Below are 17,347 nucleotides of genomic sequence, written 5' to 3' on the forward strand. Positions count from 1 at the left end.
TCATTCTCTCTCTCCCACCTCCTCCCCTCAGGCCATCAGAAGAAACTGATGCTGGGAGTGAGGAGACTGAAGGAGCTCCAGAGGAGAGAGAGTGGGTCTGAGCCCCCTCAGAGCCCCTCGACGCCCCCATCCAGCCCAGGTGGCAGCACAGGCTCAGAGCCGCGGAGGGAGGCGAGGAAACAGCGGGACGGCGGTGCCCCGAGCCCCCTGGTCAAACCTCGCCCAGGTCTCACGCATTCACAGACCCCTCCCCATACACCGACTTCAACCCCACCACAAACCCCCCCACACATCCGGACCCAGCAGGCCTCCCCCAGGGCCCGGCCGCGCCCCTCCACCCAGAGCGCGGCGGCGGGAGATTCGTCGGTGCCGCTGCTCCGGCTGCCCAGCGACGAGGAGGAGCGCCGGAGAACTCACAGTCTGATCGGATCGGAGTCAGACTCTAGATACGCCACCGTGTGCCGCAGCAGCTCCGCGCGCACGGCCCCCCCCAACGATGTCACTGTAAACCGTAGCCAATCATCTGTCACGCTCCGTCCCCGTCGGAAAGGGCGGCCCCCGACGCCGCCCAAACGCTCCTGTTCGTCCATCACTGGGGGGGATGGGGAGGGAGAGGGGCACGGGGAGGGGCTGCTCGGGCTGCCAACCTATCGGGAGCGGCGGGCCAGCGACTGCGGCAGCCTGGGGTCGGCTTTAAGGGCTCAGGGCTCAGCGGGCCTGGAGAGATCAGAGGGGGCTTCTGGGAGCGTTCGCAGCCTTGCCGCCCTGCTGGAAACATCCATCGTGGGTGGAGCCAAAACCCTGCCGAAGAATCTGGGAAGCAGCACCAACTACTTACATGTCCAGGTATTTGATCTGGATAATATTACAGATTTTTTTCTTTCTTTCTTTTAAAGGGCTTTTTATTGATGACAAAACATGAATTAGACATTTTCTGAACAACATCCATCCATGACGCAACACATCCCACTTGAATTTCCCTGCTAGGGATGAATAAAGTATTCTCTATCTATCTATCTCTACATGGACAAACACAGACAACCACCAAACACATACAAATTATTAACAAAAATGCTTAGAAAATATAAATAGATGCGTTATAAATTAACAGTAACAGAGAAGCAAGACAATAGTAATAATTAAGTAATTAAAAAAAAAAGTAAAATACAATAAATGAAAAAAAAAGGAAGGTAAATCCAGGGGCGGTGCGTGGCGCAGTGGGTAAAGCGGCCGCCCCATGTAGAGGCTACAGTCCTCACCGCAGGCGGCCCCGGTTTGAATCCTTCATCAGGCAGCCCTTTCCTGCATGTCATTCCCCTTCTCTTTGCCTCCCCCTTCCCTGTCTATCTCTACTGTGTACTATCGAATAAAGGCAAAAAGCCAAAAAATATACTTTAAAAAAAACAAAAACAAAGGAAGGTAAATCCAAATCTGGAGCAGTGCCAAAAATACCAGTGTAGGTATTGGGCTCAGTTCAATAACGTATGGAAAACTTTATTGTATTGGCAGCATGTGTGTGTAACAGTCATGTGATCCCCAGGTGAGTCCGCCTGTCCTTCGTCGCCAGACACACGCAGGAGGTCTTGGATCTGAGGAGGATGATGCCATGAGTCGGCGCAGGACCATCAGCGGACCAGAAGGCATCCCTGGTGCTCAGACTGACCTGTTACCCCGGCAACTGCCCCTACAGCGTCCGGAGCCCAGGCCTCGCTCCACCGTGGTCAGCTCGACATCGGAGATCACAGATGGGACGGTGACGCTGCGGAGGAGGCCTCATCCCTTGGCAACAGACTCCAAAGCCTCTATAACTACTACCACTGTCGTTACCATGACAACCGGCACAGAAACCATACGCAGGAGGCCACACGGCGAGCACGCGGACAGTGTCGTTCAAAGCAATAATAATACTAATCAACTGGACTCTCCCGGCAGTCAGACGGAGGGTAGCCGGAAAAACGGAGTGGAGGCGCAGCAGCAAAACGGCGGCGTGGTCCTGAGGCGGCGGCCGGTGTCGGAGGTCTCTGATAGGACCGAGGCCGGCAGGGAGAGCTGTGAGTGGATGGAGGCCAGGAAGTCCCTGAAGCCAGCGGTGTCGCCCAAACCGTCCTCCGTCGCCCTGAGGAAGACACAGGCCGAACCCCCGACACCAACACGCAGGGTGCCCATACCCGGGCCCGATAACCCCGACACGGCGGCACGGAGCCCCGGTGAGACGCCATCACGTTAAAGCAGCGACGTCTAGATTATTAATGTGTAGCTACTGATAGGATTCATTTTTGTGGAAAATATTTGCAGCCAAAATGTCGTCTTTGAGCTTTTTTCACCTTAGTGTCCTGAAGCTGAAACCTCTCTCTCATAAGAAGTTGGTTTATTGACCAGTGTTTCTATATTTTCACCACTGCAAGAGCCTTAATAAGAACATTTCAAATTCTATGCACAATGAATTGGTGTTTGATTGATGAGCATTTTATTGGTATTTTACCTCAACTATATGTAAAATATTTGATTAAATCAAAAATCAAAAATTTAAATAAATCTTTCCCTTATATAATATTTGATTATCGGTGCATGTTGTTTCGAGATTCGTGGGGCAGAGACTCATCAAATACACAATCCAACAACTCCAAAACGCTGTAGTGGACAAGTTGTGACCTGCACATTCACCACGCTATGAGATAACCACGTATAGTTATGTAACATTACGACACATGAAGCAAATACTCTTAACGACTTGCGCTTTGGAGATAACTCTGCCCAGCAGCTGTGTCTGGAAAGTACCTAGTTCCGGCTGCGCATTTGCCTCTAAAACAACTCTGTCTCGTAATGTTACAATATTATCTCATAGCGTGGTGAATGTGCAGGTCACAACTTGTCTATGAGAGCGTTTTGGAGTTGTTGGATTGTGTATTTGATGAGTTTGATGAGGGAAACCAAGAAATCCCATTAGCCTTTGTATCCCTTTAAGCACAAGCCGTCGCATATGAGAAAACTGACACTGATCTCTCTTTCTTTTTCTTTCTCTCTCTATCTCTCTCAGACCCGAAGCGTGTCCCTCCTCCCGTTTCCCCAAAACCACGTGGGCCTCCGACTGCACCTAAACCGGGCAAGGCGATAGTAGCCTCAGCCGCCATCAGCACCAGTCCTGTTGCTACCAGTCCCACCCCGGCCCCCAAACCCTCCTCCCCTCCCTCCGCTGCTCCCCTCCCAGCTCCCGACACCCCTTCCGCTCCCTCCCTCTCTCCGGGACTCCCTCTCACATCGCCCTCTCCGGCCCAGAGTCCCTCCACCCCATCGCCACACCCTGTCAAACCTCCCCGCTCCTCCATCGCCGGCCTCTCCATCGACTTGCTGGGAGGACGGGAGGTGGAGGAGGAAGAGGAGAGGAGGAGAGCGGAAGAGGAGGAGGAGAGGAACAAAGAGAGGGAGCACAAAAGGCAAAAAGAGCAGCAGCAGCAGCAGCAGGAGGAGGAGGAAGAGAGGAAGAGAGCAGAAGAGGAGCACCAGAGGGAGTTGGAGAGGAAGGAAGAAGCAAGAGAGGAGGTGGAGAGTCGAGGAGAGGCAGCAGAGCAGGAGGAGGAGGAGGAGGAGGAGGAGGAGGAGGTGCAGCATCGTTTGGAGGAGACCAGTGCCTCTTTGGCTGCAGCTCTTCAGGCTGTAGAGCATAAAATCAAAGAGGAGGACGCACAAAATGAGTGAGTATCACACAAACAAAGGGCCTCATGCAAAGAAAAAAAAAACATAAAACCTTTAAATATGAAATATAAAATGCTAAAAGGGATAGTTCAACATTTTGGCAAATTGGTCGATTGCCATAATCCCTATAATTTTAGGTGTAGTTTGTTACCTTTAGTAATTGTCGGTGCAAGCTATTTTTAGAATGGTGGAGCAGAGCCGTGAGCTGCTCAGAGCTACGCTACGGAGGCTAATGGGATTTCTTGGTTTCCCTCATCAAACTCATCAAATACACAATCCAACAACTCCAAAACGCTCTGGTGGACAGTTGTGACCTGCACATTCACCACGCTATGAGATAATAACGGAACGATACGAGACAGAGTTGTTTTCGAGGTACATAGGCTACAGAGACTGCTTGCTGAAAAATTGCCCCCGACGGGAATGCGCATCAGCGTTTTTGCATGAATTTATCTTGAAAACAACTCTGTCTCGTAACGTTCTGTTGATATCTCATAGCGTGGTGAATGTGTAGGTCACAACTTGTCCACCAGAGCGTTTTGGAGTTGTTGGATTGTGTATTTGATGAGTTTGATTAAGGGGAACCAAGAAACCAAGGGATTACGGCAATGGGCCAATTTGCCAAAATGTTGAACTATCCCTTTAATGTTCAATGTTCAATGTTCAATCTGTATTTCGAATCACGTCCATTCATTCACATTCGTACTCTGAGGTCTGAACTCACCACAGTTCTCACTTGTGCCCCAAGTCTGGCACCTTTACCATAGCAACAGTTGCCTAGGCTGCTGTGTGTGTGTGTGTGTGTGTGTGTGTGTGTGTGTGTGTGTGTGTGTGTCGGTGTGTGTGCGTGTGTGTGCGTGTGTGTGTGTGTGTGTCGGTGTGCGTGCGTGCGTGCGTGCGTGCGTGCGTGCGTGCGTGCGTGCGTGCGTGTACTTTAGTATTCATAGCCAGGCGCCGTAGCAGGCGGACGGAAACAAGGTTTGCTGCATGACATAAACTTCAAGTTGTAAGATTGTGGTTTGACTTCGTGTAAACCCTCGGTTACCGTGGTGACAGCGAGTACCAGGAAGACACCAGCAACAGGTGTGAGCGACTGGTGTGTGTCTGTGTGTGTGTGTGTGTGTTAACAGCACGACCGCGCAAAAACTTTTGCATTTCTTGCAGCTGCTGTGTTTTCTTTCCACCGGTATTGCCTCTAATGTGAAGCAGCATATGGTGTGAAGAGTGAGCTGGGTGCAGTCGGGGCTGTTAGACATCACATGCTGTGAATCGAGCATGAAAATGGCCGACTGTGTCACTCCACCATTAAAAACAATCATCTATAGGCCTAGAAACTAATCACCTGAAACAGCGACTCCTCCTCTTCTCAGTCTGTCTGGTCCTGATGACTCTCACCCTGGTTGGTGCAACAACAAACAGCTGTGATCGACCAGAAAACCCCCCAAAAAACCAACGTCATGCTATCTGCTCCGTCCGCACCCATTAGCACCTGGCTGCTGAACATAGTGACACATTTAGCTGCTAAACTAAAGAGCCTGATCATATTTAACCTCAGGGGTTTTTAAGATGAACACCAGGTGGCCGGAGATGCAAGTCTATAAATGAAGGATAATGTTGCTGTATAGTAAGCTACTGTCTGCCAGTGGTGGGAGGGTAACTGATACTCATACTGTACATTCAAATATAACTTGAGTGAAAGCATTAGCATCACAACATTAAAACTACTCTACATGGAATAAAATAAATGTTATAGGCTATTATCGTATAATTATTGATGCATTTGTGTTCTAGTGTTGCACCTGGTAATATTTAGGTTTATTCTTAACTATTATTATATATACACACATGACATAATTATGCATAAAATATGTGAAATACATCATGAATTTGTTGATTTTATTCTGTAATAATTAGTCTGAACTGGAAAGGTAGGAAGATACAGTGAGGCATGCCCCATCAGTAGCCATTTTTAAAAACAAGTCAAAATCGTATCTTTTTTTTGTTTTCTTTGGTTGAGTTATGTGTGTGGTTGTGTGGTTTTGTCATTGGGTGTGCATGTGCGTGTTTAAGTGTGTGTTGAACTACATGAGATTGACATTGTTGTTTACTTGCACTTGCACTTTATGTTATTGAGCATTTATTGTAAATGTGTCGAAATAACCTGTTGTGAAGCATATTGAGTCTGACTTGTGCGAGACGGAGTTGTTTTCGAGGTAAATTCATGCAAAACCGCTGATGCGCATTCCCATCGGGGGCAGTTTTTCAGCAAGCAGTCTCTGCATTTACCTTGAAAACAACTCTGTCTCGTATCGTTCCATTATCTCATAGCGTGGTCGTGGTGAATGTGCAGGTCACAACTTGTCCATGAGAGCATTTTGGAGTTGTTGGATTGTGTATTTGATGAGGAAAACCAAGAAATCCCATCAGCCTCCATACGTAGCTCTGAGCAGCTCGCGGCTCTGCTCCGCCGTTCTAAAAGTAGCTTGCACCAACAATTAAAGGTAACAAACCTACTGCTATGACTATAGGGATTATAGCAATGGGCCAATTTGCAAAAATCTTGAACTATCCCTTTAAAGTCTCTGTTAACCATCCAGGAGGGTTTTCCTCTGTGTCTACGTTATAGCATCAGGGTTACGGTTAAAATACTGATTAACATCTCTAATGTGTCTGCCTCATTATCAGCTAAGCTCCTCTTCTCCCTCTCCCTCTCCCTCTCATCCAACTTCCAGCTCTCTCTCCGGCAAAAAGACGACGGTCTCCATCTTGGACGACATCGGCAGCATGTTTGACGACTTGGCAGACCAGCTGGACGCCATGCTCGACTGATCTCCTGCCCACGTCTCATTTCCAACGAGCCCTGTCCCCCCCTCTCTCTCTCTCTCTCTCTCTCTCTCCCCCCATCATGTGTAGGTGTATATGAAGACATGAAGCTCTCCCAAGGCTCGATGCTGCTGGCTGGCGCTCTGAGTGCATGTGTGTGTGCGTGTGTGTGTGTGTGTGTGTGTATGCACGTGTGTGTGTGTTGTTAGAGCGTGTGTCCCTCCTGCGTGAGCGCTTCTCATGTAGCCTTGTACAGAATAACTGAGGAGGGAGACCTCTTCGTCTGCTGCAGTAGCTCTAGTTACCGACGCCTCCCGATGATGATGCGAGGAGGCCGCTCCCACACAACCTCTGACCTCTGCAGCCCAAGCGAGTCGCCGCCGCCGCCATCCAAGCCGCTGCCGCCGCCGCCACCACCACCACCGCCATCCAAGCCCTCAGCAGACGGCTGTGTGGACCGAGAAGCACAATCATTTTTCCTTCATCCTTTTATCTCCACAGCCAGGACTCTGTGCGAGGACAGAGATGCAAACCAAGTCAGACAGGGAGACAGACAGATAAGCATATTGCTTGTTGCAACAAAAAAAATAAAAAATAAAAAAAAAGCACACAAACTGACTGACAGACGGGCGGATAGACAGAAAGATGGATAGATAGTCGGATAGATGCGTACAGACGAGACCCTGGAGAGAGTTTTTAAAAGCACAAGGAGAGACAGGCCACTTTCCGAGTCCGTCTCCCTCCTGCGATGTCAACAGGATGCATTTTTCCAGATGAACCGTAGCCTCTATAATCTCTATCTCTCTGTGTGAGTGAGTGGAGGATCGTGGTTTGTAGCCGGACTCCCCGAGCCGAGTGTGTCGTCGTCGTCGTCGTCTCCGTTCACGTTGTTGTTGTTCTTTGCTGTTGTTGTGTAATCGTTGCCGTTGTTGTCGTTTACGAGCGTGCGTGCGTATGTGTGTGTGTGTCCCTTTTGCTGATGCTCATGTCAATGTCCTCCCACTCGTACAGTAGTTATACTAATGATCAGAACGACGATATAGATGTGTGTCCAGACAATTTTGAGACACTAACACATACACACACATGCACACACACACATATACACACACATATATACACACACATATATACACAAATGCACATCACAGTCAGTTTTAATCTTGCTGGTGTTCTGCTTTGTTGGTGTTTAGCTCCACTTGTGGAGGTTTGCTTGGAAATAAATCTACATATACACATTACAAAGACTGACACACACACACACACACACACACATTCACATTCTCATGCACAAACACACACATTACATATATACAAGCACAGTCATGCGGTGTATCCCTTTGTCCTGCTGCAGTGAACAGTGTTTTTAAAAGATACTCCTATATTTCAATGCTTTATATAGTACATCCAGTATACATACATAGAGTTTATAATATACCTGGGTATTTGAGCTGTTAGAGCTCCATCTAGTGTTGGTTAGTGAAACTGCCTCTAATCTGCCCACCTTCCATCTTGTCTCCCCCCCTGCCTTTATGTTTCTTTGTTTGCTTACTTTTGTTTTTTGTTTTTTTTTACATCTCCCTCTGTGTCGACTCTGTTAACTCTGCATCTCTCTGTGCCTTGGTAGTGTTCTTTCATATATTCAAGATTATTTTTGTCTCTTTTTTTTCTTTCATTTCTTTGTTTTCCACTTGAAAATATTTCTCCGTTTGCCCCCCGCCAACCAAAAACCAACGCTCCTCTTGTGTGTGTCTGTCAGTGACGTCAAACGTAGCTTATAGGTTGAGTTGTGAGTCCTATATATGATTCCTCCTCCTATTTCCTCCTGTAACCAGCCTTGTTTAAGCCCATTTAAACCCTCCTCCTCTGTATGCTGTAATAAGTTGGCTCTGCTCCTCCTCGACTCCCCGGTTTTTAGTGGTTTCCCCCTCATGTAGGCCAGACAGTGGATCAATCACCAGTGTTCATCCCAATGAAGAGTCCACTTGTATTTTTATGCTCTTTGAAAAACAAAAACAAAGATATATTTGAGAGACAGATGGTTCTATGTTAATAATAAAAATGATAATAATGATGATGAGACAATGAATTGAGGTGAGCTGATTGAGCCTGTACATTATTATGGTTGAGTTCTGGATGTGTTGTGACGGCTGTTGTGATGATGCATTCCTGTACAGCTGTGATCAGAATAAATGTATAAATAAATCCTTACTCAGCTCTCTGAGTGTTTGTCTTCTATATCTCACCCGCGTAGGAAGTCAGGAACTGTCACACACTTTTTCGTAGTGAGTTTTTTTTATATGGATAACACAAAAACAAAATTACCTTATAACTTTGATTATGATTTCACCGATAAGTGGTTATTGAACGGCCTCATCTCCTATAGCTTTCAGTAGCCTTATAGGGTCGGTATATGAGATTTTTGGTGCTAAGGTCTGGCCTAACAGTAAACCTTCAGGGTAAAATTAAAATTATTTGCCATTTTCAAGGTCATAGCTTCAATGGGGGACAGAAAGTCAGTCATCTGCAATAATCAGGGGGTTTTAGGAGGTTGAAATACGTAAGGATTTTTACAAATATCATATAGGCCTATAAGTAAGGTCAACGACGTGCAACCTGATGTCAAGTGGTGTAACCAGTATATTTTTTTCATAACAATCGGACTATATACAGGAAAATAATTCACTTTTGCAATGCAACACTATGTTTCTTGACAAACTTCTAATTTGTCACACATAATTTAGAAGAAAAGTGGTGTTTTTAGGAAATGCTGCCAAAAGGAATTGAAATTTTAATATAGAAATACGTCAAAGAAAAAAACTCTATTTCAATTTAAAGCTATATATTTTTATAAGTAGCCTACACTTTAATCCACTGTACGATAAAATATTTAATATTTATCACTAACTTAGGCTACTTTTGTGGTTGACATTTAAAAAATATATGACATGAATACAAACCTGATGCTTTAAAGATATTTCTGAATTACTTATCTTGCTTATTTGTTAATACTAACCCATATAATGTGTAATTTATATCTTTGATATGTAGCTAATTTGTAATTTCACCGGGTCGGAAACACGCACACCCCGGGGAGGGCGGGACTTCCGGTTGACCCGGAGCCTTATAACTTCTCCGCCTGAGTTTCATTCAGTCTTTTCCTCTCAGCTCGGGGACGAAGTCAGACCTCTGCTGCACTTTAAAAAAAAAAGAAAAAAAGAAAAGCAGTTTACTGTCCGGTCAGTGCACCATGGCAGTGAACCGCAGCCCAGAGGCTCATCTCTCTGTTTGTCCTGCAGAGACCGAGCGGCTCAGTCAGACGTGAGTATTGAACAGACATGTGGAGGAGGAGAGAGGAGGAGAGAGGAGCTGAGGCTGCAGCCATGTTGGTCCGAGCAGCAGCAGCGACACGTGGGTGAAGAGTTGGAGCAGTTCGGTGTTTTAATGTTAGTTAGTTAGTTCAATTTGTGAATGAGACTATTGGAGGGAAATTAATTCACTGGCTGGGACGTTTGTGTTGTTTTGCAGCACCGATGTGAAATGATGTTGGACAATCTGGTTAAAACCAGAAACTTGATACAAAACCCACCGTGCAATATGTTTGCAGATCAATCTGACACTTAAAAAACAAACGAACAATAACAAAAAGTCTCTATAGGCAACTCTACCTGCTCTTCTAGTCCAGTCAGGATTTGTTAACTTTCAGATGAAGTGCTGTTTGTTCTGATCCTGGACCAGTGTGGTTTGGGCGAAGGAGATATTTAGATTTCGCATATATTGCTATATTTTATTGTTTAACTTTAAATTGTTGTTTTTATATTTGATAAGTATGAAGAGAGTGATGTATTAACGTGTGATTAGTCGTGCAGTAATGTTAGTGGAGGGTGGAGCTAAAATTGATCACGTGCTTCCAGATGGTTATAGAAAGGTATCATATGAACCAGGTTGTTTGCATGTATTTTTAAAAGCATCTATTTACATTTCTTTAAAGGAAAATTGAAGTCAAATCTTAAACTTAAGACAGGTCTTGACATTTTTTGCCTTACTGAAACAGTAATTTAAAATGTAAATAAAATGTATGAACTTTAGGTCCCTTTTCCATGATTTTATAATATCATATCCGATCATTTTTATTCCTGTTGCAGATGAAGCTGAACAGATGACAGTGAGGAGACTGAGGACTGGACCTGAACCTACTCCTATGACTATTGGGAGTATGGCAATGGGCGAATTTGCCTAAATGTTGAACTATCCCTCCGGCCGAGCTCCGTCCTTCAGGGACGATGTGATGGTGTCGACCTGGTGAGTTCACTGTACATTGTTGTGTTCTTTTCTGTGAAACACTTTCAGCCAGTGATGACAAACTAAACAAACTTTTCTGACACCTACTATGAGAGCTGAACTCCAGCTCCTGATTCGAACTTTATTCTGAGGCTCTAATGTGTCGGTAACATTAGATCAGCCTTCACATCAACTGTCACGACTAACTTCTTACTTTGTTTTACTTTGCAGGTGAACATGAGGCTTTAAAGATCCAGGGCCACTGTGTTTGAGGAGTGGGACACTAATGAGTTTGAGAGCTGGTGAGTCTTTATACAGTTATATGCTGACTTTTGTACATTTCAGCCAGTGATGACAAAACTAAACAAACTTTTCTGACACCTACTATGAGAGCTGAACTCCAGCTCCTGATTCGAACTTTAATCTGAGGCTACATGTTTGTTGTTCAGCGTATGCAACGCGTTTGTTACTGTTTTTTAAATGTCCACTTTTCTTGTACATTTTTAGACTGAAGTGAGACCGAGGGACCTGGGTGGACAAAGATCTGAGATTCAGAAGTTGTTGCTGGGATCACAGATGTGCCGGTTGTGAGCGCTGGTGAGTCGGTATAAAATGTTGATCTTTGAACACTTTGTGCAGCCAGTGATGACAAATCAAATAACTTTTCTGACACCTACTATGAGAGCTGAACTCCAGCTCCTGATTCTAGCTTTTCGTCTGAGGCTCCTCCTGTAAATGTACATACGATCGATGCTGTGTTTTCTTTACATGATATTTAACTGAGCATCTCTGTTACAGGTGGACTCATCGCAAGTCATCACAAAGGACTTCAGTGGTGCAGACGACAATGTCATCTCCTATTTTGTGACTGAGAGCAGTTTATGTCTTTTATAAGAGAAGATTTGTAAAATGTGGGGATTTCTTGGGGGTCCACTTGGGAAAAGATCTGCTGGTCTTGAATAAATGTGACTTTGAATAAAGTGTTTCCATATTCAAGCTTTGCCAGACCTGTGTCAATATTCACATTTTCAACCTCATAAATTTCTTTTACATTCAAGTAAATAGTACATTTTAAGGCAATATTATCTTATTTTGATTTGTCTGGAAGAATTGTGGTCACAGAATTACAAACTAAATGTATATATAAAATATACAGTAGATGGCCTGGGATTGAGGAAGATTCAAAGGCTTCATGCACATTTTAGTCAGTGTGGCTCATTTCCAAGTGTATACAGCTGCATGCACTGCAGTGATGTGAAACTATTTTTTGCATATGACACTGCTACCTCTATGTTAAAACTGTATTCCATCTTATCAGCTACAGATCAACCTGATCAAATATGATGCATTACAGATAATTAGAAATGTCTTGTTTATACATAGGCCTACGTGTTTGGCGAGTTACATGAGATTTACAGCATTATTTACCTAAAAGTATTATAAATGTGGGGGTTATGTAACAACATTAAAGGGGGCCACTTTTTCCTAATGCTACTTAGTTACTCTTGTACTTTTACCCAGAGTTTTGAATGCAGTATTTTGAAGTGATCACGTGTTGTAGCGTTGCAACTTTCTCCACTTTTATCAGTCAAGAAAAACGTGATTTTTGTCCCACCACATTTTTCCTGGGCTGAGATTTAAAAAAAAAAAAAAAAAAAATCAATTTAAGAAGCCGGGCTTGTCTTTTTGGCCCTGGACTTTACTTTTCTTGTCATGTTAGTGAGTTACTGGAGGTCTGCTTAGTTGGAGGAGGAGAGGGTCTGTAGTGAATCAACCCACAAACCGACCTCATCTCCGGTCATCTGAATAGAAAATGAACTCCCGGTTTGTTTTCCCTTCGCAGCGCGTCCTCATTTGCGTGCTCGCTGCTCCCTGGCTGCGCTCGGGCTCAGTGGGCGTGCAGATTTCCATACAGGTGCGTCCTCGGCTCCTCTCTCATTTGACTGTCAAACCAGGCGGCGGAGCTCCTGCTCTCCGCCCTGCGCATCCCGCATCCAGTCGCTAGCAGAGAGGAGCGCAGGGGAGTTGCCCTGCGCCGCGGACCGCCGACACACAGCCTCCTCCTCCTCCTCCTCCTCCTCTTGGTTTTCTTCTTCCTCCTCCTCCTCCTCTTGCACTGAAGCCGGACTCATCTGTCGGAGAAGCTGTTCCGTGTTCCCGACTCTCAGCGGCTCTTCTCGCTCTTCAAGCCCGCTCTGCATCCTCCATCACCCGGCTGCGCACGAAATCGACCAGCGGTCCTCTTCTTCCGACAGGCCTGACGGTAGGAGCGGCTGTTTGTGTGGATGTGTATGTGTGTGTGTGTGTGTATATATGTGTATGCATAGGATATATGTGTGAGAGGAGAGGGATTTGTGCCTTTGCATCCACATTTACTCACGACACATCTACTTGAGAGCTGATGTGGAGGAAGCCCACAGCATCTACAGCCGATTTATCCTCCCACACACACACACACAAATACACACACACTGATGTTTATGTCGAGGGCGACTTCCAATCCAGAGTAGATCTATGTGTGTGATCAGTGGCCTGGATAGGATCCCTGAGGGCTGAGTGATGGAGACTGATGTCACTCCAACACATTTGGAGGACGTTATAATTAAATGATGAAGGCCTGCTCGTGGAACAGCTGGCTGCTGGGGGAACAGCAGGATGGATGCTGGTGGAGGAGGAGGAGGAGGAGGAGGAGACCGGCACCGGCACCCGACCTACTTAGATCCATTAGAAAGATGAAGAGGAGGAGGAAGAGGAGAAGGAAAAGGGAGGAGGAGGAGGGGGAAGGGGAAGAGGAGGAGGCAGTTTCCAATAGAGAGGGCTAAACTGATCCATGGCCGGCTTGAACTCTCATCTGGGCCGTGTCTCTCTCTCTCTCTCTGCTGTAATGTGGCCTGTGGCAGGGTGGGGCAGGATTTACAATATAAGTAGAAAATAAACCAGTGAAGGCAGCCAGCGGACTGTGTTAGATCACCTGAAGGTTATTTTATATAACATTACACATGTAAAAAAACAAAAAACTAGGTGTATTCTCTTAGGTATTGTGTCCTAAATGAGTATAAATACATTGAAGTTGCGCTTTTGTATTTTCCATGTGCTGGAATTCGATACTTTAAATGCACAACATTGATGTGACTGCAGTAATTTATAGTTTTCCCCCGCTGAACATACAATATTTAATACTCCACAACATCCACAGTAGCGGAAGGAGTCCCGCTGTGTAGAAATACTGCACTGAAACATGTACGTTTTAGAGTAGGCCTAGTTACTGATGCATGTATGTGTATTATTTTAATGTTGTAGTTGGTAAAGGTGAGATTATTTCAAATACTTAAACACGGTATCTTGTGAATATCTGTGGAGGATTAAAGAAATCCTACATTTACCGACAATAATAATAGCCTATATCATTTATTGTTGATTATATTTTCAATTATTAATCTGAAACACAAAAACAAACTATAGTGACTAAATGTTTTACAATATTTGTTTCTTAAGCAGAAACTCAAGTAGCAAATACCTCAGATTTTACTTGTTTTGCCTCCCGTTTCTTGTCTTTTATTGAAATTAGCATGCTAACCAGCTAGCTCCCACATACTGTAATACATCATATAGTTAAGTTTTCCGATACCGAGTCACTGCAGTACTCAGAGGGCGTATTTATAACCTCTGGGTCTTGTAAATGCAACAATAATTGACACTTGACACTTCTGCTGCCTAATTGAACTTGTTTACTTAGTGACATTTTTATTATTGTCAATAAATTTCACTAAAACGCATCTGAGTAAAAGTAGCACTATTCTACCATAAATAGTCACTACTGCATGAAATGTGTGGAACATAATCTACTGGAGTACAGTCTGGTTAAAAAAGAAACTATTTATTCAGAGCAGTTATTTAAAGAGTTACTACTGTGTGTCACCACTTCTGAGAGCGAGAGAGAGACTGGTTTGTTGGTTTGGTTTTTTTTATTTTGGGGGGACACGTGGACAAGAAAGAGAAAACCATAATCTAATTATTTGAGTAAAATGTTTGTACATCTGTATTCCTACTTTTACCTAAGATATAAAAAGATTTTCCATCCAAAGAATAAGAGAAGATCCTTCAGTAGCAGACGTTTTACCATAAGTAGAATGAGTCGTGTTGAAATCTGCTTTAAAACCGTTTAATATGTCAAATTTTATTTTTATTTGTGACCTGACATTTGACATACATTTGTGACTGTAACTAATGCAGTATGTTCAATCAACCGCTTCCTCTGCTGTTCAGTGGAGCTCCACAAACTACTGCCATCTGGTCTTCATGGGGGTTTTTCTCAGATATTATAAAAACAGAGTGGTGGTTTCTAAACCAGAGGTCAGGACCTAGAACTAGGAGGTCACAACAATTTGCTGGTTCCAGTTTCTCAAATGTGAGAATTTGATGTTTTTCTTGATTTTATATGATAGTAATCTGACTATTTTGTGGTTTAAACAGTTAGGACAAAATAAGACATGTCAATGTTGCTGTTTTGAGATTTCATAGACTATTAAGGATTGATAATAAATAATCTGCTGATAAATACATAGATCGATAGTGAACACGACAGCTATCTGCAGCCCTAATGTAATTTTATTCCCTACAGACAGACAGTCGTTCTTTGGATGAACTCATCACAACCAGCCGAGGGTGTTAATTTATTTAAATAGAGAAACAGTCACAGAGCGACATCCTAACAGGTTTTTCAACTATTTCTGTCTTTTCCACAATTAAAACCTAATTAGATAATTAGATATTCATCTCATTTATCCAGAGGGAAGCACTAAAATAAGACAGAAGCCACCACCGCCAAATGGGTGGAGAGGCTGAGATACAACTACATGTTTGATTCATTTTTATTTCCACCTACGTTTAGATGTGAATAATGTGTGTCTGAGCTCCTACTGTTGTCTTGTTTTAGCCCTCATTGTACTTAAGTTTGTTTTTCCTATGTATAAAACGTTTTTGTACCCCTCACAAGCTCCTAGAGGGGTTTTTCTGCATTTTTTCTTTCACATTTTCTTGGATCCCATATGTTGCATCTTTTTAACTTCTTTGACACGAGAAAACTAAACAAATAAAATTAAAAAAATAAAATAATATGTTGTGTTTCTATTGTGTGTGCAGCAGTAGCATAATGGAGGAATTAGACGTCCCACAGATGAGGAGAGAAGTGGAAAGCCTTCAGTATCAGCTGGCAATCAACAGAGAGAAATCCTCCATCACTGTCACTGAGTGAGTATGAACTATTCCCACACACATACACAAACACACACATACACAAACTCTCACACACACAAACACACACACACACACACACACACACACTCAAACACACACACCACTATCCTTTTAACTATTGATTAATATTGTATTTCCGTGCTGCTGTTGCTTCGCAGGCTGGTGAAGTGGATCGAGGGTTGTGTTTGTGAAGATCCATTCCTGAACCCTGAGCTAATGAGAGCCAACCCCTGGGTGGAGAAGGGCAAGTGTGTGATCCTCTAATGGACACACACACACACACACACACACACACACACACATATACAGTACACACAAACACAAAAATCATGGATGCATATAAATGAAAGGAAAAAAAAAACACACACCCTCACATACAGTCACGCTGCACTAATTCTGCGCACTCTCTCTCTCACACACACATACACGCACACGGACACACACATTATTGCTACGTCCTTGTTTATTTATTTGGAGACTCCTGAATGCTGTTAATTTATGTGAAGATTACCGTGTGTGTGAGTGTACAGCACCGAGTAGCTTTCTAGAGGTTTGTTTTGATGGGACTGCTGAGAAATGTTCAACAACACAATGTTTTTATTGGCTCTTTACAATGTCAATCAAAAATAAAGACTTTTGAATTTAACAGGTGGACTTTGGATTAATTCAGACATTTACACAAAATCAAACAAGTGGGCAGTGTGTGTGTGTGTGTGAGTGCGTGCGAGTGTGTGTGCGTTGTGTGTTACAGTAGTTCTCTGATGTAGACGTTTCTTCTAACAGCGTTGGACATGCCCTCGTTGAACCGGAACCACACGTCACTGTTGCCCACGGCCGTTCCCATGGAAAGAACCGCACATTTCTCACCTACAGCAAGAGGAGAAGAGTAATTTAAGAAAAAAAAATGCTATTAAATAAACAAACCAACGCAAAATACACTAGAGTGTTCTTTAAAAAAATAAAAAAATAAATAAAAAGCTCAGCTCGGTTCCTCAGGCTCTTCTCAGAGTGACCTTGTGACTACTGCTACAAACACGAGTCACTTTATCAAACATTGATTTGATAGAAAATAAACTAGAGATGCTATTTATTGAATATTATTTAACTGTTTTCATAATAATAGATAAATCTGGTGTTTTTCTCATTCAAATGCTGGGTCTATATAATTACGTCATGTACAAACTGTTTGTTTTGTCAGACTGGAGTCTAAAACTAACAAAAAGAAAACTGGCAGATATTAAGAAACAAGAACTGATGAGTCTCTGTTTTGTGTTTTCGCTTTAAAAATAAATTC

The 17,347-nt window shown here is 43.8% G+C and overlaps 3 protein-coding genes, 1 long non-coding RNA gene and 3 other non-coding genes across 12 annotated transcripts in view; 6 read left to right on the forward strand and 1 right to left on the reverse strand.

Moving 5' to 3' along the window:
• Nucleotides 1-6,910, forward strand: part of LOC146992062 (uncharacterized) — a 37,033-nt gene extending 30,123 nt beyond the window's left edge. For all 4 annotated transcript variants that reach the window (XM_085783287.1, XM_085783297.1, XM_085783305.1 and 1 more), the window contains 4 exons: nt 32-840; nt 1,541-2,207; nt 3,038-3,692; nt 6,426-6,910. In XM_085783287.1, the coding sequence (XP_085639413.1) occupies nt 32-840; nt 1,541-2,207; nt 3,038-3,692; nt 6,426-6,522 (2,228 nt within the window). In that variant the 3' untranslated portion in view covers nt 6,523-6,910. The remainder of the gene's footprint in view (nt 1-31; nt 841-1,540; nt 2,208-3,037; nt 3,693-6,425) is intronic.
• Nucleotides 6,911-9,679: 2,769 nt separating this feature from the next.
• On the forward strand, nt 9,680-11,793 carry LOC146992063 (uncharacterized). 2 transcript variants are annotated; one of them, XR_015037158.1, is made up of 5 exons: nt 9,680-9,837; nt 10,662-10,818; nt 11,029-11,099; nt 11,305-11,394; nt 11,596-11,793. It is a non-coding gene; the product is annotated as an uncharacterized LOC146992063 (long non-coding RNA). The 2 variants fall into 2 exon arrangements; XR_015037159.1 differs by having other exon boundaries at nt 9,686-9,837; nt 10,676-10,818.
• Nucleotides 10,865-10,953, forward strand: LOC146992064 (small nucleolar RNA SNORD60). The gene has a single exon (XR_015037251.1). It is a non-coding gene; the product is annotated as a small nucleolar RNA SNORD60 (small nucleolar RNA).
• LOC146992065 (small nucleolar RNA SNORD60) lies at nt 11,141-11,230 on the forward strand. Its single transcript, XR_015037253.1, has one exon. It is a non-coding gene; the product is annotated as a small nucleolar RNA SNORD60 (small nucleolar RNA).
• Nucleotides 11,435-11,523, forward strand: LOC146992066 (small nucleolar RNA SNORD60). The gene has a single exon (XR_015037254.1). It is a non-coding gene; the product is annotated as a small nucleolar RNA SNORD60 (small nucleolar RNA).
• Nucleotides 11,794-12,697: 904 nt separating the features above from the next.
• On the forward strand, nt 12,698-16,380 carry gng13a (guanine nucleotide binding protein (G protein), gamma 13a). The gene is made up of 3 exons (XM_085783448.1): nt 12,698-13,060; nt 15,943-16,047; nt 16,212-16,380. Exons 2-3 carry the CDS (start codon nt 15,950-15,952, stop codon nt 16,315-16,317), a joined length of 204 nt encoding a protein of 67 aa, XP_085639574.1. The 5' UTR covers nt 12,698-13,060; nt 15,943-15,949; the 3' UTR covers nt 16,318-16,380.
• Nucleotides 16,381-16,529: 149 nt separating this feature from the next.
• Nucleotides 16,530-17,347, reverse strand: part of chtf18 (CTF18, chromosome transmission fidelity factor 18 homolog (S. cerevisiae)) — a 35,630-nt gene continuing 34,812 nt past the window's right edge. For both annotated transcript variants that reach the window (XM_085783370.1, XM_085783376.1), the window contains exon 22: nt 16,530-16,920. In XM_085783370.1, coding sequence (XP_085639496.1) covers nt 16,799-16,920 — 122 coding nt within the window. In that variant the 3' untranslated portion in view covers nt 16,530-16,798. The remainder of the gene's footprint in view (nt 16,921-17,347) is intronic.

Source organism: Trachurus japonicus, chromosome 1 (assembly GCF_045865225.1).
Source record: "Trachurus japonicus isolate A0001 chromosome 1, Traja_1.0".
NCBI classification, from domain to species: Eukaryota; Metazoa; Chordata; class Actinopteri; order Carangiformes; family Carangidae; genus Trachurus; species Trachurus japonicus.